Raw genomic sequence first — 21,353 nt, forward strand, 5'->3', positions numbered from 1 at the left:
AACTCCTCCTTCAAAGCAGAAACGAACGAATGGGTTCGTGTCACAAGGACTCGCTCGACCCTCGAAGAGCGAATCAAGAAGCGCCGCGCATTGCTTGCGCATGCCCGAGCTCTCCTACGGAAAGCGGAGGAGATGCAGAAAGAAGAGGCGGTTAAGACTCCGCCAAAAGTCAAACAGATGTGGATGCTAAAGGCAAAACAAACATCTAAGTTGAGAGCTGAAGATGTTGCTGCCCAACCTTTATCAAATCCAGGTCCCGTTCCCCTTGCCCCCGCACCTCCGGCGGAGTCAGGTAAGAACACGGATCCTTCAACATCCAGGGTTCCTTGGAAAGGTCGCCTCGGTCCCTTACCGGGGAATCGAGGTAAAGTACCTATCAAAGAACGATTGGGTCCGTTGAAAGGTTCCCAAATGATAAACCCGACTGGGGGGTGTTCTAATTCCCCCCAGGAAAATAACAAAGGGAAAGCCCCTATTGCCGACCGCATCGGGTTACATGTCGAAGTGCAAGAGCCCGTTAAGTCTTTACGCTCACAAAAGCGTAGACTGGAACGAGCGACTTTTGAGAATGCTAATAAAGCATCATATCCCCAGAAGGAAGCATATTCGTCTGATGATGATGGTGTTATACCTGGGAAATCGTGCCAACACTCTATAGGTTGCTCCAGTTATCAAACTGATGAGTTGTACTATAGAGCTGGGAGTGAGAATAAGTTTTGGAAACGAGACGCACAGGGCACAGAACCCCACTGTCCGTGTGCCAACATCATCAAGGCGGTGCTATCAGAATGCTGTTGCTCTGAAGCCCCAAGGAGAGTTTCGGTGTTCAAGAGAATTTCCACCGGAACGTCTGAGACTAAGCCTAGGCGTTTCCGACGAAGACGAAGGATAGTCGAAGACGGAGAATTGCCGAAGGTCACCACTAATATGGCCAGCAAAAGGGTATCGACGAGAGATAATCCCGAGTCGACGCCGCTAGTACCCTGGTATTTAACTCATCTGCAGTCCGGAACCATTACACGAGGAACTTATAGTAGGGTGCGGACGAGACTACCATCAGAAGACGAAGGATCAGATGCCGGCTCTGCAATTGCATCGGACAACACGGTATCCAGCGAGGGACAACCCCGCGAGGTACTCATGATCAGCGCCGAACAAGTAAACAAGATGCTTGAAGATGCCCTGGCTCGGCAGAAAGAAAGCTTCAAGTTCGAGATGGAGATGGCCATGCAGCAGATGAGAGAAATGCATGATCAGCAGATCGCGGCTCTGACAACTCATCAAGAAGAACCCACTCGACCCAATCATCAGAATCAAGATGAGAATGAACGGGAAGGGAATAATGTCAACATAACTATTCCCCCTGTCAACAACGACAACGGAGTTGGTCCTGTAGATGATAATGCAAAAGAGGACCACGTTACCTCTCCCCAAAGCCACTCGAAGATAGGAACGAGTGAAGACAGGAAGATGAAGGACTTGGAGAGCAAAATCAATGCGTTGATGAATGCTCAAGAGGTAAAAAGATCCGGTATACCATGTCCATATCCAAGGGAGTGGGAATCAATTCCATATCCGGCAAAGTTCAATTTAATCAACTTTACGCCGTTTGACGGAAAGGGTTCCCCTACCCAACACTTGATATATTTTAAGTCTCACTTAGGAATAATCTCCGGCAATGAACCCTTGATGGTACGGTCATTCGTTGGCACTCTTCGCGGAGCGGCCTTCGATTGGTATCGTCGCCTCAAGCCGGGGAGCATCAGTAGTTGGGACGACATGGAGGATATGTTTCTGACGAACTTCTTCGACGACGACACTGAGGTCTCAATCAGCACTCTGTTTGAGGAGAAACAGAAGAATGGTGAGACAGTCGAAAACTTTGTGAAGAGGTTTCGGAATAAAGCAATGAATTGTAGGGATCCGGTCAGCGAAGATTTCATCCTCGAGACCTGTCACAACAATCTTTCCTTGGACATCCTCGAAGCTATGGGAATGGCGCCACCAAAGACCTGGAAGGATCTGAAGGTGCGAGGAGAACGAGCCGAACGATTCCTCAAAAGGAAGAAGGCGGAACGGGGTCAAATAGCTAATAATGCTCCGCAACCAAATTTTGCCCCTAAGGGAAGAGGAAAAGCACACGCAAATGCCGTGAACGCGAATCAAACGTTCGAGGTGCAAGCACAGCCGCAACAGCAGCAGCAAAAGGCGCCTCAACAACCAAGGTGGCAACAACAGACCCCGAAGCCAAAAGCCTCGGAGCCGAAGTTCATTCATTCAGAGAGGATGAAGTTCCCGGTATCTTCAAGTACCTCATTGAGAATAATAAGATCAAATTGCCTCCAATCCAGGATCAGGAAGATGCCAAGAGAGTCAATGATCCAAAATACTGCGCATTTCATAGAGCGGTGCACCATCCTACCAAGGTGTGCTATGCCCTTAAGGATAAGATCCAAGCTCTAATTGATGTCGGGGTCATCACAATGAAGCAGCCGAAGGAGAAGAGAGTGGGAGCAAATGCAGTATCAATCAGCTTCGGTTCGGTTCCCTTAAACTGGTTCCAGCATGAACCAGTAATAAATGCAGCAGTGAAGACGGTGAACGATGATCCTCACAGGCAGCGCCAGAAAGGACCTGTGCCACACACAGCCCCTAATGGTGAGATTCTTTGGGTTCATCCAGATTTGATTGGAGATGAACAATGGACTGGAACCTCTTCCAAGAAAAAGTCAAAAGGAAAGGGTAAGTCTTGTTATGGAGCTTCTGCTATTCCAGGAGAAGATGACGAAGAAATTCCCGCCTTCCCGCTTTCTGAAGATGAACAGGAGGCCTTTGCAACCCGGAGTGGGAATGAGTATCACTACAAGTACCCGAATGCTTCCGAGCAATTAGGTACCAAAACCGCTCCTTCCAAGACATTGGCAGAACTGGGAATTGCATCAATTCCCCCAACGCCCATAGCTACGGAGAAAATCGGGCAAAAGGAGAAGGGGAAAGAGCCTTTACATCAGGAAGTCCAAAACCCAAGGCAGTCTCGATTCAATCACCCGATTGGGAGAGACAAACCGGGAAATGCGAGCTCTCCACCCCACTTTGACATCATGACGCAGTTGGCCAATATCCCGGCTAGGATAACTCTATACGAGCTGCTGCGTCTTTCCAAGGATACAAGGAAAGCACTACAGGAGGCCTTGAGCGATTCTGAAACTTTTCTAACTCGAATCAAGCCGTCGCCTGAAGGACCAGAGCCGTCAGCTCAGCATTGCAATCTCGCGACGCATCATTTTCCATGCATCTCTTTTACCAAAGAAGACATGCAGACGAAGAACTCAAAGCATGACCGGCCTTTGTATTTCACAGGGCACATTGGCTCCAGCATGGTCAACCGGATCCAAGTAGATCCGGGTTCTGCTGTTAGCATCATGCCATTCCGATTGATGCATCATCTCGGAATCCCGACTAGCAAGCTAGCCTCCACTGGCACTACGATTTACGGATTCAACACCAGCGGGTCTAGACCCTTGGGGAAGATCCGAATCAAATGTCAGATCGGGGATTTAAAATCAGAAGTTACTTGCTACGTGATTGATGCAGAAACGTCCTATAACTTACTGTTGGGTCGACCTTGGATCCACGGTAACCTTATAGTTCCGTCAACTCTGCATCAATGCCTCAAGTACGTGGACTCAAATAATGAAGTCAAGACGGTGGTCGCGGATAAACAACCGTTTAAGGGATTGGAGAACTATTTCACTGATTCCCTTCTATACGGCGCTGAATCCGATACTGAATCACCGGCCCAAGGAACGGACAGCGGAGATGAAGCTGATACCGAAACTGGGTTTGATTATGATAGTGGTTTTGTACTTAATGACATTGTACCCATTGTAATCAATCTTGACGATGATAAATCATCGGAAAACAGTTGTAATTGGCAACTTGCCGAAGAACTATCAATAAACGATGATTTAGAGTATTCGATGTGCCTTGATAATGTCACTAAAAAGCTTTATGATAACCCTGATTTGTTTATGCCTCTTCAATCATTTTGCATGACGAAAAAGCAGGTACAAGATCCATGCGGAGCAACACTCGTCATCCCCGCAGGAATAGGGGGTGGGAAAGAAGTCGTCTACGGCAAAGGAAAAGAAGCTCCAATACCCGATCACTTCTTAGAAGAAGAAGACGATGAAGATAAACCTGCCCCTCATCTATTTAGATATGACGCAAAAGCGCGCGATCTAATGGAGAAGCATGGATATGACTTTACACTCGGAGAGGGTCTTTGCTTTGGTCGAGGACCGCGAGTTCCACCTCGAATGGCCTATGTACCGAAGGGAAAACCCGATGATTATTATCGCCATAAAAGAGGTCTCGGCTATGTCTCCTCATCCGACGACGAATGTTGCTGGCAAATCATCAATCAAATTGCTAACAAAGCTAGAAACGGATGCTCATCCGATTCTTCAGCTTGGGATTCTGACGCTAGCCTTGGTGAAATGTTCAAAAGGTTGATGTCGAACATGGTTACGGTCGATCCTACCACAATAGAGGAAGACAACCAGATGCCGACATGGGAAGATCCGTGGGTTCATCACTTAAACATGCAGTATGGTGATAGGTTTGAGCAAAGAGAACCTCCTACTGAAGATCAAGTAGTCCAAGTGAATATGGGAAGTGAGGAAAATCCGAAGTCGATATTCATTAGCGACAGTCTCCTACCCGAGGAGAAAGAAGAATTGATCTCTCTTATCAGAGAGTACATCGATGTGTTCGCCTGGAATTATGAAGACATGCCAGGGCTCGACCCAAACGTAGCAGTGCATCGCCTCAATATTAAGTCGGATGTCAAACCTGTCAAACAACAACAAAGACGGTTTCGTCCGCAAATGATGGAGGCGATCGAAGCTGAGGTTAAAAAGCTTGTGGACTCAGGCTTCATTAGGGAAGAGCAACATCCAGAATGGCTTGCCAACATTGTCCCGGTCCTTAAGAAAAACGGGAAGATCAGGGTCTGTATTGACTTTAGAGACCTTAACACTGCTTGCCCAAAAGATGATTTTCCCCTTCCCATCACGGATGTTATCATCGACAATACGTGCGGGTTCGAGAGGATGTCTTTCATGGATGGTTTCTCTGGTTATAACCAAATAAAGATGCATCCAGATGATGAAAAGCATACTGCATTTAGAACACCTCTCGGCGTTTTCTGCTACACGGTTATGCCCTTCGGCTTGAAGAATGCAGGTGCTACATATCAACGAGCCATGTCAAAGATCTTTCAGGAGCATCTCCGAAAGACTGTCGAATGCTACGTAGATGATTTGGTCGTGAAAAGTCGTGATAAAAAAGATCACATTAAGGACTTGAAGACCATGTTCGACTTGATGCGAGCCCATCAATTGAAGATGAATCCTACCAAGTCTTTCCTCGGAATGTCTAGTGGTAAATTCCTGGGATTCGTCGTCACCACCAAAGGTATTCACATCGATCCTGATAAGGTAAAGGCGATCAATGAATTACAACCTCCGAGGAACCTCAGGGAGGCGATTAGCTTATATTCGTCGGTTCAACTCGAACCTCTCAGGAAAATGCCAACCATTCTCCAAGCTCACAAAGAAGGGCGTGTCTTTTGTATGGGATGACGCTTGTCAAAAGGCATTCGAGAGTATTAAAGAATATCTCTCGAAACCTCCTGTACTCGTTGCACCGAAATCGGGCAAACCGTTCTTGATTTATGTCAAGGTGACGAGCCACTCATTAAGTGCATTACTTGCACAAGATGACGATAACGGTCATGAGCAGGCAGTATATTATTTGAGCCGAACCATGGTAGGCGCCGAATCTCGATATCCTATGATTGAGAGAGAATGCCTCGCCTTGGTGTTCGCCATTCAGAAGATGCGACATTATCTGGTCGGGCAGACCATTTACGTCATCTCTAAAGTTAATCCGGTTCGAGTATTCATGACTCAACCAGCTTCCATGAGCTGGCGATTAGCAAAATGGGCCTTACTCTTGTCCCAATACGACTTACATTTTAAACAACAGAAGTCAGTAAAAGGGCAGGCCATCTGTGATCTCCTGGCAGCTAATCCAACTACGGACACCGCTGAGATATATGACGACCTACCCGATGAAACCCACGAAGTCAACGCAACTTCGCACCAACAAGTATGGCGTTTGTACTTCGATGGCGCTTCCCGAGCAGCTATTGTAGCAAGTGCTCCTGGAAGTTCTAAGATTTCTTCCGGAGTGGGAGTTGTCTTAGTCTCCCCAGGAAAACATGTGATGCCTCGAGCCTACTCGCTAACCGAGCCATGTTCGAATAATGTAGCAGAGTATAACGCGTTGATTATAGGACTCAACTTCGCTAAAGAGCTGGGGGTTGAGTATCTCGAGGCTTTCGGAGATTCTCAGCTGATAGTCAAGCAAGTTCAAGGAGAATATGAAGTCAAGGAGAATATGAAGTCCGAAGTCAGGATTTAATTCCATACCATAAGATGGCAGTGGAGATAGCGGAATCATTTGAAGGATTCTTTATCGAACATATTCCACGGCTACAGAATACTTATGCAGACGCGTTGGCAGCATTAGCCGTATCACTGGCGCAGCCTCCTGAAACAGAGCAGTTTGTTACGGTAAGAACTCACCAACTTCTAATACCGCTTTACAATGAAGAGGCCAAGGAAGAAGAGGTTCAAGAGGCGCACGCTACTCAAATCGAGTTTGAACCACGAGATTGGCGTTTCCCCATCATCGACTACGTCTTGCATGGAATCTTGCCAGAAGATGTGAAGGAAAGAGAGTCAATCAGACGAAGAGCACCAAGATTCTACTATAATACGGAGAATCGAACGCTATACCGCAGGGGGTACGATGGGTTGCTAGCACGTTGCTTATCAACCAAAGAAGCTGAAGAGGTCCTTAGGGAGGCGCATGAAGGAGAGTGTGGCGCACATCAACCTGGTCCCATGCTTTACGATCGCATCAGAAGAATGGGGTATTTTTGGCCTTCCATGATGAGTAATGCGATTGCGTATGTCCGAAAGTGTGATGCATGTCAAATACACGGGAATTATATGCACCAACCTCCGGAGCATCTGCATCCTTCGGTTACGTCATGGCCGTTCGAGACTTGGGGAATGGACATTGTTGGAGTCAAGGGCGACCGGTTCATCCTGGCAATTACCGATTACTTCTCTAAATGGGCTGAAGCAGTTCCACTCAGAGAAGTTAAAACGAGCAACGTCATTGCATTCATCAAGCACCATATCATCTATAGGTATGGTGTTCCAAGACGAATCATACATGACAACGGTCCTCAGTTTGTCAGCAACGCCTTCATAAGGTTCTGCGAAAAGTTTAAAATTCAGGATATCTCGTCGACGGCTTATAATCCTACAGCGAATGGATTAGCTAAAGCCTTCAACAAGACTATCATCAAACTCTTGTCAAAGATTGTGAAAACTAATAAACGAGACTGGGATGACAAGCTTGGCGCAGCTCTATGGGCCTATCGGACCACGGTGCGCACACCAACGGGAGCAACCCCGTATTCACTGGTGTACGGATGTGAAGCTGTTCTTCCATTGGAGATCCAAATCCCGTCTCTTTGGATCACTCTTGCAACCCAGATGACGACCGAAGAACAACATCTGAAACGCCTCGAAGAACTCGAGATGCTCGATGAAGAGCGCCTGGAAGCTCAACAGCATATTGAGTTTTACCAAGCTAGAATTTCTCGAGCCTTCGACAAAAAAGTTCGACAGAGAAGCTTCAAAGAAGGAGATCTGGTCCTCACTGCTCGCCGACCGATAATCCTTAGTAAATTTGAACCCAAATGGGAGGGACCATTCGTAGTGGAGACAGTCTACTCGAGTGGCGCATATCGCCTCGTCACCAAAGACGGCGACCGGCTCATGATGCCGATAAACGGCAAATTCCTGAAAAAGATACTATCCTTAGTATCTTCAGGATAACCAATGCATCGGGAAGTTCCCGGAAGAATACCACATGTGTATTCTTAGGGATAACCCAGTCATTGTGGAATTGACAAATAAGAAATCTACATTCGAACTCTGAAGGTCAGAATGTCTCTTCTTATTTTTATCAAGATTCTCCAACTCTTATGAGTTATTTTTGTGAGATGAGATCTAATCCTCTGATAGGTTAATCTTTCCTCACCAAACCATCCACTGATCAAATTAAACGACAGTGGATCCACCAACATTTCTATCTGCCAGTCATTGGCATTTCTCAGACTCAACATGTTAGGTCATAATCACCTATCGTTAAAGTCTCACTTTGAGTGATAATACGAGTTGGCATTTTCTTTGCTACCCGTATTCCACTTTCTTTGCTTTCTGGTCAAACCTATAAAAGTTAGGGCCAAAGCCAAAATCCCCTCTCGATTCCTTCAATGAACGAGAGGTCCACTTTCAAATGGAGTGATCAAACCTTCCGACAGTTAGGGTCATCTCAAACTCCTGCTTGGTCAAACCTATAAAAGTTAGGGCCAAAGCCAAATTCCTCTCTCGATTCCTTCCATGAACGAGAGGTCCACTTTCAATTGGAGCAGTCAAACTTGTAAAAGTCAGGATTGTTCCCGATCTCGCTTAGTCAAGCCTACAGATAGTCAAGACTAAGGTCGAGTCATTCATTTTTCGATAAACGAAAATCCACCTTTGTCCCCTTTTCCACCAAACCTATAAAAGTTAGGGTTGAAATTGGGTTTTCTCCTCAATGAATGAGGGGTTCTTTGGGTTCAAGTGACCAATCCTATAAAGTTAGGGTCGTTCGAACCTTTCCGATTCTCGGAGTGGAGATCTCACTCTTAGTTTCATCCTTCCGGATTCTGGGGGTGGAGATCCCACCTCGAGTTTCCTTTCCAGCTGAAGATAGAATATAAAATTCTTCCTCTTTAGCACCAGGAGATAGAATATAAAATTCTTCCTCTCCCGTTTCCTTTCCGGCAGAAGATAGAATATAAAATTCTTCCTCTTCAGCACCGGGAGATAGAATATAAAATTCTTCCTCTCCCGTTTCTCAGTCTGTCTTTGCTTTTAGAAAAGACACGATTCTCAACTTCCAATCCGGGCACTCGATGCACGGGGAATTTCATCCCGAAGCCTAAGTAGGGATAAGCCAACGCCTAACACGCGTTGCCGGGTAGTCTATTCCCGTGAGAAAGACGAAGCCTATGTATTCAAAATCATAGCACAAAGCCTCAGAGAGTTTACTCTCTTAGCACAACGTTACATGTGAGACGGGTTTAATAATTCACATGCTAGTCCGATGTCAAACGGTAATCGGTAAAGACATATCAAACCCGTTGATGGCTGGGGGTTTGCCAAAAATCCCATAAACATGTCATTCAGAATAAATACAGAAAAATCACAAAAGAAGCAAATGCGGAGTTTCTATTAATAAATCGAGTCAAAAGCATACAACAAAAAGCTCGTTAGCCCGAAGGCAACTGACGGCTGAGAATATGAGACTTTAAGCTAAAAAGTCTATCTACATAACTCCGCTCAAGTCCCGCATGCAGATCAGCTCGGGCAGATTCCTCAGAACTGCTTAAAATCTCCGCGGCTTCACTCTTCAGCTTCATCAGTCTCTCCTGGGTGGATCCGAGCTCCTCGAGTGCCTGTTCACGAGAATGCTCTAGTCCAGCCAGGTCATCTACAATAAGAGCAGTAGATTCCTCAACGCACTTCAAGGCCTCCTTCAACCTAGCCATTTCCTCGCGGTTCGAGTCCAAAGAGCGGAGTAGCTCAGCTCTCTCCGTATCTTTCCTCGCCACATTAGCCATTAGTTGCGCAATGGAGCTCTCCTGTGACTGAAGCTCGCACCCGATGGAAGACCTCAGGTCACACCACTGTGCCATCCTATGCTCCAACTGAGAGGACACGAAAGAAGAAGCCCCGTTAACCTCCAACTCCTTCAACTCTCGTATCTCTGACTCCAGGGCAGCGAAATCGGTAGTGAAGGAGTCGGCCAATTCCGGATATCCTTCTTCCCTCATCATCATCATGTGGCGAGAAAAGGAACGCCTGAACTGATCGAAGCCGCCTCCTCTATGAAGAAGTTTCTCGATCAGGCCGTTATAAAAGGCAGTGAAGAAGCTGAGGTCCGTACGAAAAGCCTCTCTGTCAGGATCAGTATCGACCAAAAGGGCGCGGATACGCTCGTATAGGGAAGATCGAGATCCTACAAGCAACAACATAGAAGTTCAGCGGATTATCGAATACGATAAGGAAATTCAAAAGGCAAATTCTGAGCATACCAACGCCAACGGACGTCCCCTCAGACTGAGGTCCGACAGGCTCTGAGACAGCAGCAGAAGAGGGTATATCAACCCCTGCAGGCGGATTTCTTATATCACTCGGCAAGGACGGAGAGACGTCACTTCTATGCAGATTTTCAGCCCCGGCAACTGTAGTAGTATCAGGCCCAACGGCCGGTCCTATAGTTACACTCCTGTATTAGCCAAATGAAAATTTGGACAAATAAGGAGAATCGGGACAAGAAGATCGTATGCATACCTGCAATCTCACCGTCCTCAGATGCAGCGGGAAGACACCTTTTTATTAGTCAAAATGAAAATTTAGACAAATGAGGAGGATTGGGATGATAAGGTCATCTGCATACCTGTAGGTCCATCACCCGTAGGCATCTGAGGAATGCCAGGAGTCATAAGAGAATCAGTCCCGGTGGCTGGTCCTATGATTGCACTCATGTATTAGTCAACAGTCAGATGAACTTAGAGAAATACGATATCCCTAAATCGTATGCGTACCTGCAAGTCCGTCACTCCGAGGCAAGCTAGATATGCCAGGAATCGATATCGGGCTAATCCCAATGGTTGGCGCTGTAATATTAATCCTTCATTAGTCAGATAAAAAGATCAGGCAAGATGAAGGGAACCGATATATACCTATGAATGAATCATTCCCACAGCATGTCAGCTAATAAGCCAGCATCGGGTTTCGAGAAGCTTGGCCTTTCCATCGCGACATCTGCAGGGTAATCTGAATGTTGGAAGATGAGGAAAGCTCAAAAATACTTGCAGCAAGAACGAATGATCTTCCTTCCCCATGCTTGAGGAAAGTAACATTGGATGTAGATATACCTGAATATGGGACTGTGGGCTCGACATTATTCATCTGCTCAAGATCGATGTTTAGATCGATGCCCAGAGACCCGTCATGAAGGGCGTCGCACATTTGCTGCATGAAGCAATCCATGTTATCAACACCAGGAGATTCCGAACCCGGTGGGAGTTCGCCCTCTTCGAAGAACCCTGGAGCATAAAACATGGTTACGAATCCCAAAAGGTAAATCACCTTAAAGCAATGAAAATAAATGTTACCTTCCCCTCCATCGGCGGTGCTTCCTAAGTCCACTCCATAAGGACGCTGACCATCGTGGGACTTATGTACGGTCTTCTTCCTTTTCGGGGCACCAACCCTCCTAGGACCAATGGGTCGATCATGCACAGGCCTGTCACATATTTCAACGTGTGTAGGAGCTGGCGGCTCATGATCATCACCTGTCCTACCTACAGTGACAATGATCATTTCATTAAACAAACAAGAATGGAGAAGGAAAATCAAAGAGCATGACAAACCTGTATCGAATTCTTCTCGGTCGGTGTCTGCATCCACATATTCTTCCTCGGAGGTCTCGTCGTCGTCACCCGTAGGAAGGAGCTCCTCATCATCCGGGAGAAGAGATTTGGCACGCCCCTTTCTCCACTTCTGAGCAAGCTCAGCCCTGCAAGCAGCCATCATAGCAGCCCGCGCCGAGTACTCAGACTGTAACTCTGAAAGGCTCCTCACACCTATGGATTCATAGACTGAAAGGAACCACTTACAACTGAGGAAAGTGGTCAGTGGCTTACGCCTATATGAAGGAAGAACAAAACGGGCTCCAGTGCAGCCCACCATAGTCCACAGCCATGCTCGTACACCATCAATCAGTCCTCCCTCAACCTGCAGGCTACGGCTCGGATTCCCGACATACAGTTGGTCATAGCCGAACTGACGAGCAAAACGGCAAGGGAGGTAAGGCTCTATGTGGCACTGATTCTTCACCCGGAGAACAAGATACCCAACGCGGATGTTCACTAGCCAGCGGAAGCAACCAGCGTCGAGAACAGTCCGGTCACTTCTAGGTTTCTCCTCGTCAATCAGCACGTCGCCATAGCGACCTGAAAAGTGAGGAAAACACTTAAAGAACTCCCAACTCTTACGGACTCGAAGCTCTCGTTGAACATCACTGAATTTGTTCCCGAGCCATCTGCTCTTCTCCAACAGCTGCATGAAAGGGACGGGGATGTCAACAACGCTAGGCGCCGACATCAAGTCAGGACGGTGAAGAACGAGCCACGCCATCAGATATGCGTAAGGGAGCTCAACCTTCGGACAAATAAGCTCAGTCGATGGTTCAGAACTCATCTGTGTGAAACTGCTGACCAGACACCTGAGCTTGCAATGGATGCCAGCAACCATTGCTGGGAGCAGGGAAAGCTCTCTCCCGTAAGCTAGCTGAACTGCAGGGAAGAGCACCTCAATGGGTAGAGCGTCTGAAGGCTGGTGTGGGACAACACATTTCTTCAACCAAAGGGCAAGATAGCCTGCTAGGAGAGTCCGGGGCCCAATGGACTTCTGTGCACGGCAGAGAAAAGAACGAAACTTGGTATAAGAACGAGCTCCAGCCTTCTCCAACAACTCATTAACAGCGGAAGGGGTCAACACGTCTAATTCACGAATGGGCGCACTGGAATCACCCTCCAAGTTCTGGAACAAGTAGCAAGCAAACTGCTTCAAGCTGACCTGCCGCTTCCTCTTCGATTGAGGAGAAGTCTGGACTAAGGAGGTATGATAATGACAAGTAAGATCCCAGAGTGTCATACATGTCGGGAGTATCTTTCTTCATACACTCCAACTGCTGGTTCGAGGAAAAATACTCCTGATACGGACAATCCCCCATCGGAAGACCCGAAACATGATGCATCTCATGCAAGGCCAACCCTAACTCACCACCACTGGTCAGAAAAGTGTTGCTGTCAGGCATGTAGGTCTCCAGCAAAGCCAAGAAATGGCGACAGCTGACTGGGATTCCGTACATGGTGGCTCGTATAGGCGCATACAACCAACTGCTCTTCAGACCCCTCTCCCAACGCGCTAAGACAAAACTGGTCATACGTGCTCACCACCCCTTGGCTAGTGAGGAAGCCCAACCATAGCATCTGTATTCGGGTGAAGGTAACCGTCTCCCCAGAAGAGCCAGACGATTACCCACGGTAGGAGCAGCTGCTGACACCTCGCCTGGAGGTGCAGTGTCAAGGCCCATGATCCCCGGTCGAAGGCCCCGGATATCGTGATGCCCGCTAGAACCAGGAGTCTTGTGATGAGAGGCATACCCGCACTGGACTCGCTCAGCATCAGCAGTAAGATGCCAAGACATCTGTCGCTCCACAGCCTGCCCCTTCAAGTGACTGAAAGAATATTGGCGTGGAATCGAGGGGATGTACAAACAAGCTCCCTCGTCAAGAGTCAGCCAGTGCTCCTCGCCAAAGGTCAGCACAGCAGGATTCTCGACATGATCTCCGAACAGGAAGCTCGGCGCAAGCAATGACGCCCTCCTTCCCGTATCAGACGGCAAGATTCGTCTGAGCGATCTCTGTCGAACCGAGGAAGTGGGCTAACAGCCTGCCTAAGGGAAGCTGAAGAGAAAACCTCCCGGCTACAACCGGTATTGGCATGAGGAGGAAGGCTGCCCGCGGGAAACTCCACTGCAATAAAGCACAAGGGTGGAGTCAGAAAATTCATAAGAAGAATGATAAGCTCATCCACGGAATAATTGGAGAGACGATTTTGAGTGTCCTACACTGGAAGAACGGTATGTATCATCACGTGAGTAACATGGCAACATACACCGAGCTATAAGGTGTAGGACGACACAAAATCGCCCCAATATACCAGAAGACTTGAATTGGCTAAGCAAGACAAGTCTAAAACCTTAACCCCCGCGAAGGAGGGTGTCGGTTCTTCCTTCATGACCCGCAAAGAGGTCAATCAGGGATACCAGAAGAAATATATATAAATTCTCACCCCCGAAGAAAGAGGCCGCGGGGGAAGATGTCGCGGGAACCTCTTCCCCACTGTGCTGTGAATGAGAACGACTCCTACGAGGTCGAGATCGGCGCGGAGACATTGAAAATCTGCAACAAAAAGCAGCAAGTCAGGTACAATCTAAAATATGAAGTTAGCCAATTTTGCAAATAAACCCCTTCACAAACTTCAATTTAACGGCCACATGCCCTTATCAATACTTTGGTTATTGGGTTGTGGTCTAAACTTTTGGAATTTCAGCCTTAAGTTTCAGCCCTTTTACAAATAAACCCCTCTACACTTTGTGGGTTGTTTTTTGCAAATAAACCCCTTAAACAACATCGGTTTTCTTGCATAAAGCACCCCTCAAATTTTCGACCAAGTGGATATGCAATCCAAGACCAAATCTCAGTCCAATTTTGCATAAAAGCCCCTCAAAAATTTCGTCCATATTGCAATTTTGCATAAAAGCCCCACAAAAATTTCGGTCATGTTGCAAACTTTGCATAAAACCCCCCAAATTCTTGTGCCTACACAACCCATCACCAAAAAACCTATCCTCTAACTCATGAGAACATAAAGCTATGGTCTTTCTTGAAAAAGAGGAGAGCTATGAAGGAGAACTTACCAAATCAAGAAGCCTTCTTTAAGCTTGAGGTTGAAGATGATGGAACCCTAGCTTGAAGGAAAGGGTATTTTCGGCCAAGGAGAAGACACTAAAAAATCCGAAACTTTTCGTAGAGTTTATGGGTTTTGAGTTTTGAAAACAATGGGGTATGGAATATGGAGGAAGAAGAAGTGGTTTGAAATTTAAGAGGGAAGCCCTTTTGAATTTTGAAAAGAGGGGGAAACAAAAGGGGAAACAAACAAAAGAAGAAAGAAACAAACAACAAAAGAGAAAAAGACAAAGAGGGGGGGGTGTCTCGGCCCTAGAACCGAGACACCCTAGGGTGTCTCGGCCTTGGCCGAGACACCCCAAGGTGTCTCGGCCAAGGGTGAGACACCCCCGGGTGTTTCGGGTCCCGTTTTGTCCCCATACGCCTGTTTTAGGCCCGAATTTGCCCGTTTTCGTCGATTATTGGATGACTTGATGAAAATCGACACCAATCAACATTCGACGATTCGAAACCCTAAGGGTCAACGCCGGTCAACGCGTAACCCTAGGTCAACGCCAGTCAACGCGTTGCAACCAAAGTCAACGTTTGACGATTCGAAACCCTAAGGGTCAACGTCGGTCAACGCGTAACCCTAGGTCAACGCCAGTCAATGCGTTGCAACACAAGTCAACGTTCGAGGATTCAAAATCCACACTAATCAACGTTCGATGATTCAAAACCCTAGGGTCAACGCCGGTCAACGCGTAACCCTAGGTCAACGCCGATCAACGCGTTGCGACGAAAAGTCAACACACGATGATCCGAAACCCTAAGTCAACACAATGTGACGGAGGTAGTTCAAAATCAACTCAATGACATGAGCCAAACTCAATTCATCAGCTGCAAACTCGAGACTCCGACGACGGCCAAGCGATAAACGCAGTGCCGGAAGAACTTCGGCTATTCGTCAAAGCATCGAATAGACCGAAAATCGAAGGAGCCAAGAGTTGAAGCTAACTACAGGTCCTTATGCCGACTGAAGGCTAGACCAATCACATCCAAAGTATTCCAGTCTCTTCTATAAAAGAAACGAGTCCGGAACACTTTGGAGGGGGTATCTGTAGGCATCGAAAATTGCCTATAGGTCTCCACGAACGGTTCAGTGTTAAAGAGCGACGATGAACGTCACTATCCGAGCCACATGAGTCCAATTGACGTCGACGAACGACTGAAGTGAATCGACGAGCTACATGAGCTGATAGGATTTCGGAACAACAAAGACCAGGACCAATCGGGAACCCGACACTGTTCACAAAAAGGACAACGCCCTTCGTGCCTCGACCACTCTACAAATAATCCAACCACAAGAGCGGATCGAACTCTTCGTCAAGCATCCAACGCACCCGGAATCACTCAAATCCGAGTTCGGATGAAGAATTTACAGAGAAAACAATCGAATCACCTCAAACGGAGTCTCGGGAGGTCGAAACACCCCGGGGGTGTCTAGGAAAAGCCTAGACACCCCAGGGGTGTCTCGGCCAGGCCGAGACATCAGGGGGTGTCTAGGCCCCCTAGACCCCTCCACACACCTATAAATAGCCCCATTGGGCCTTGGTTTTGGAGGAGGATTTTTGGAGAGCTTGGCGAAGCCCTGCTGCAGTGAAGAGTGGTCGAGCGCTTCAACCGAGGAGGAGAGGTCTTCATCAGAGCCTTCATCACCCGTTCCCCCCTTTCCTTAGTATTACCTTTCGCCGGTAATCACTAAGAAGAGCTGATATCTCGTTTTAGCCGAGATAGACGCTTCAAGCTTCTAGATCTCACGCGGATCGACGAAGCTCTGTCCGATTTTTCGGAACAGATCTGAGTGCCAGGTGGTCCACGGATATCAACGTCCCCGTCACAGGCAAAAGACCCACGCAAGCAAGAGACCGCAAAACAGGATCTTGTGTTTATTTTCAAGAAAGTTGTAATCTTTATTTCTTTGTTATTCGAATTCATTGTAACGAATGAAGTTTAATGAAATCAATGATAAAGGCAGCTTTTCCTGAAAACAGGGTCCTTCCATACGACCTACTCAATCAAGTATTGAAGGGATTGCAAATAAGGCATGTCTTATCCAAAGTGCCCCAGAGTCCTCTATAAAATAATACGTCTGGAATACTTTGTAAGGGGTATCTGTAGGCGTTAAAAAATACTGAAAGATATCCAAATACAGCTGGAGAGAAGATCATCCAAAATGTCAAAAAGAACACAAGTATAGACTGTCTCACACGCGAGACAGTCTTTACTGTCTCGCCGGCGAGACAGACTTTTACTGTCATTCGCTCCACAGACGAGAACAGTCCTTCACTGTTCTCGCCCCACGAGACAGTTCTTTACTGTCTCGCCCGTGCGCGAGACAGAATTTACTTGTCTCGCACGTGAGACAAACTTTCAGATGGTTAAAACCGCCTTTGTAACTGCCTACTACGTGGCCACTAACTGTTCAAGGAACGTGGGCAAACGTCGGTCGCGGGCGAGATCACGTGGATACGGCCAACAATAACGGAGTTTGAAACGTGGGAAGACAGTTAAACGAAAAACTGGATCTGACGGTTACTATTTCCGAGAACAGCGTTTACTGTCTCGCTGCGGCCCGAGACAGCAAACATTGTCTCGCCCGTCGAGACAACAAACACTGTCTCGACAGCCGAGACAGCAAATGCTGTCTCGCGAGCGTGTTTTCCGCCAACTGCTCCTAGGGGCTATAAATACCCCCCGAAGGTCATTTTTTGAGGGGGCTGATCATTTTGAGCACTTCAGAGCAATCCAGAGCAGGGAGAGGGCAGAGTTCTTGATCTTCTGGCGATTCCTTAAGATTCGAGCTTTGACTTGATCTTAAGAAGAACGACTATCTTACTTCGATAAGATATCGTTTCAAATTCTCACTTCGATAAACGAAGTCAGAATCATCAAACCCCTCACGATTCAATCAAAATCTGTGATTTGGTGGTCCACGGGCTAACGCACCCCCGACACAGGTAAAGATCTCACGCAAGCAGTGATCCAAACAACGATCCTGCATTTGTTTTCTAAGAGTTGTAATTTTCATTTTGTTGTGTAAAAGAAGTCTTATAAAAAGGCTATCTTTTTTTTGAATTTATTATAATCGACTGAAGATATAATGAATTCCATGACAAAACCAACTTTTGACGCGAACAACCGTTATTACAAGCAGTTAAAATTTGGCTATCAAAAAGATTTTCCAAGAAAGATTTGGGTGATGCATCCTGTATGCTAGGTATTCAGATCTATAGAGATAGATCTAAAACAATATTAGGATTATCCCAATCTAGATAAATTGGCAAAGTGCTAAAGCGGTTTAGCATGGAAAGTTCCAAGAAAGGTTTTGTACCTACATCTCCTGGAATCTCACTCTCTAAAAAGATGTCTCCCTAGACTGATGAAGAGAGGAAACACACGAGTCTAATTCCTTATGCCTCGATAGTAGGATCAATCATGTTTGTCATGTTATGTACTAGACCGGATTTCGCTTATTCACTCGGTTTGGTAAGTAGATACCAATCTAATCATGGAGAAGAACACTGAAAAGCGGTCAAAAATATACTTAAGTACCGAAAAAGGACTAAAGAGTTGTTTTTGATATACGGTAAAATTGACCTCCAAATGGAAGCTTTTTCCGACTCTAGCTTTCAGAGCGATATCGATGATAGTAAATCTGTTTCAGGATATGTTTTTATCCTTAATAAAGGGGGTGTCAGTTGGAAAAGTTCCAAGCAGGACACAGTAGCAGACTCTACTATGGAAGCCGAATAAAGAAGCCGTCTGGATGAGGAAGTTCCTTTCAGAGCTGGAAGTTGTTCCCACCATTGAAGATCCAGTACCTTTATATTGTGATAGTAATGCTGCAATAGCTTAGACAAAGGAACCCCAGTCTCACCATAAGTCCAGATATATTCTGAGGAAGTATTACTTCATCAGGGAGATAGTTGATCGCCAAGAGATCAAGATTGAAAGAGTTAACACAAAAGATAATATAACAGATCCATTCACAAAGGCAATTGCTCGTACACAATTTAAAAAACATGTTGAGCTATTGGGTATTAGATACTACTGTAGGCATATAAAATTGCTTATAGGTCCCTTAACACGGCTCAACACGAACTAATGAACCATCGGGCGACGTATCTAAGCACGAACGTCAGTCCACAACACCAAAGCCAAGTGACACGCAACAAAGCGGATTAACAAGGCTACGAAGTTGACGAACCGCACGTGAACAACGGAATGAATCCACTCGCGTGCGGAATCAAGCCAACGGGTTGAGGAGTCAACGAGTCATCCAACCATATAACGGATTCGAACTCAGACACCAAAGCCGATTTACTGCCTAATCGGGATCCAGACTTCTAAATCAGGATTCAGAACAAATCGGGGTTCAGAGCAACGCCGCAGGCGAACCCGGATGAATCGCGATCGCGTCATGATCAGTTTTGGAATCAAACTCAGAGTCGGATTTATTGCCAAATCAGGAATCAAGTCAATGAATCAATTTCAGACCAATCAAACCGCATAACCGAATCACGGATGAAGCGGATACAAGGACCGAAACAACCGAAAGACGGACGCAAAGCCCGGAGTGGCTCGGCCAAAGCCGAGCCACCCTGGGGTGGCGGATCTGATTCTCGGCGAGCACCCGCATCACAAAAAGGCAGGAGTTCGAGGGGATCGAGATCTCAGATCTACGTTGTTACACTCCGGATCAAAGCTTGGTCTTTGATCCCGAGATTCGAGCGATTGTTTCCTTGGTGAAATAATCCCTCCGGCTATTATTTCCTTAGTGAAATAATACCCGTTATACTGCGTAAATCTGTTCGGATCTAGATCGCGCGGTGGTCCACGTCAAACAACCCCGGCGCAGGCAAACAACCCACCAAAGCGAGCGACCGCAAAACAGGAGCTCGTGATTCGTTCGACAAACAAGGAGAAGTTGTAATTTTTCTCTATTTTTCTTTGATTTTCATTGTAACCGGATCTTATAAAAAGATCGGATCTTTGTAACCCAAAAAGTTGTTATCTAAGATAGCAATGGAATCATCAATGAAGAAGAATGCTATTTTCCCCGCGAACAATTACAATGATTGGCTTTAGTGCAAGTGAGAGTTTGTTAGATATAGATGCCCTGCAGAAATAATTGTATATTATAACGGGACCTATATGAATATAACATACTTATTCAAAATGATAGTATGCTATTTTGATCAGATTTATCTAGTATTTTAATACAGATAATGTCCTTAGAATGATACTAGACTATCAGACATTTCGGATATGATCGTAAAGAAAAGATCTGATTTGTCGCTAATGTATATTCTAAAATGTTCCTAGTCGATGAAGTGTTGAAATGAGACATCATCACTTTGGGAAGACTAGTATATACTCTATTTTTCCTTTGGTAGGATGATGATCCATCTCTTGGATCATTGATGTGACACGTCAAGATATAGTATACAGGTGACTCATTAGTGAATGAGTTGACTGAATAACTCACTAAGAACATCTAGTTGGTAATTATATTTAACTATCAAATAGAAGTTCTCAAGTGATATAGTACATAGTAGTCTCTTGACCTGAGGCATGAGTGTAATATCTTACATGTCAGTATAGGTGTACTTAGATTTTTACCTAACCACAGTTCTTATTGAGTTGTGCATAACGGTTCTTGTTGGGTGCATCCCGAGACATAAGTAGATATTGAGATGCCAAGATGAGATTCGTCTCTCCCAGTATAAAGGGTTGATGTCATAAGATTGTTTGATATAACTATAGCCAGGAAATCCTTAGTCGAGGTAAATAAGATAAATTGAGTGTCATTTTGATCTTATAGGTTATTGGTTTAATATCAACAAACACTAATCGAGCTATTAGGGTTTGACAGTTTTTCATACCCTAGGCTCGATAGTTTGACATGGTTTGACGAAGAGACCGGATTGTACAATATTATCATTAAGTGGTCCTGATATAATTGTGTTAGCATCTTACAGAAACTTATCACAACTTATACCCGGGTAGTCTTCATGTGTAGCTAGCACATTTGTTGTACTTATGGATATCATCCACTGCCGAGTTCTTAAGTTGGGCCCTAGAGTCACACCAAGCGTGTACTTAAATCCTATAAAACACAATTTATAGAGTGATGTGCATGATTAATACGCATATATGATTTTACCGGATACACATAAATTGTTATGTATATTGATAAAATCGGAATGCTATGTGCTTAGGAAATGAATTCCAATATTTTTCCTATAAAGTTAACTTTTAGTTAACTAGTTCACTTTTTGGTCAACAGTTGACCTTTGGTCAACTCATTAATTTTTTTAGTCATATGATGACTTATTAGTCAATGATTGGAAAATTATAAAATATCATATTTATGAAATACCGTATTGATGTGGTATTTTCATTTATGAAATACACACTTTATTGTACCTTGATTAATGAGTCATGAGATGAGTTATTAAGATGGTATGGTTTGGGTACATGGTTTTAGCACATAGTTTTGATTCTTCATGACTCTTTGCATGACTCATGAGATGAGTCATTGCATGACTCATGAAAGGAATCATTACATTTA

The 21,353-nt window shown here is 45.7% G+C and overlaps 1 protein-coding gene and 1 long non-coding RNA gene across 2 annotated transcripts; both read right to left on the bottom strand.

The window, feature by feature from the left end:
* On the bottom strand, positions 9,464-11,168 carry LOC109836766. The gene is made up of 6 exons (XM_020404768.1): positions 11,135-11,168; positions 10,802-10,873; positions 10,669-10,678; positions 10,548-10,585; positions 10,289-10,468; positions 9,464-10,212 (listed from the first exon to the last, which is right to left on the bottom strand). The coding sequence occupies exons 1-6, from the start codon at positions 11,166-11,168 to the stop codon at positions 9,464-9,466; spliced, it is 1,083 nt and encodes a 360-aa protein (XP_020260357.1).
* Positions 11,263-11,777, bottom strand: LOC109826925. Its single transcript, XR_002243303.1, has 3 exons — positions 11,633-11,777; positions 11,375-11,563; positions 11,263-11,305 (listed from the first exon to the last, which is right to left on the bottom strand). It is a non-coding gene; the product is annotated as an uncharacterized LOC109826925 (long non-coding RNA).

The sequence above is a fragment of the Asparagus officinalis genome, chromosome 1, assembly GCF_001876935.1.
Source record: "Asparagus officinalis chromosome 1, Aspof.V1, whole genome shotgun sequence".
Lineage (NCBI taxonomy): Eukaryota > Viridiplantae > Streptophyta > Magnoliopsida > Asparagales > Asparagaceae > Asparagus > Asparagus officinalis.

Coding starts and splice junctions, on each gene's coding strand:
- LOC109836766 (XM_020404768.1), bottom strand. CDS start 11,168: ATGAATAATGTCGAGCCCACAGTCCCATATTCAG. Junction 10,874..11,134: donor GCCCACAGTCCCATATTCAG/GTATATCTACAT, acceptor TTAATATTACAG/CGCCAACCATTGGGATTAGC. Junction 10,213..10,288: donor GGGGACGTCCGTTGGCGTTG/GTATGCTCAGAA, acceptor TGTTGCTTGTAG/GATCTCGATCTTCCCTATAC.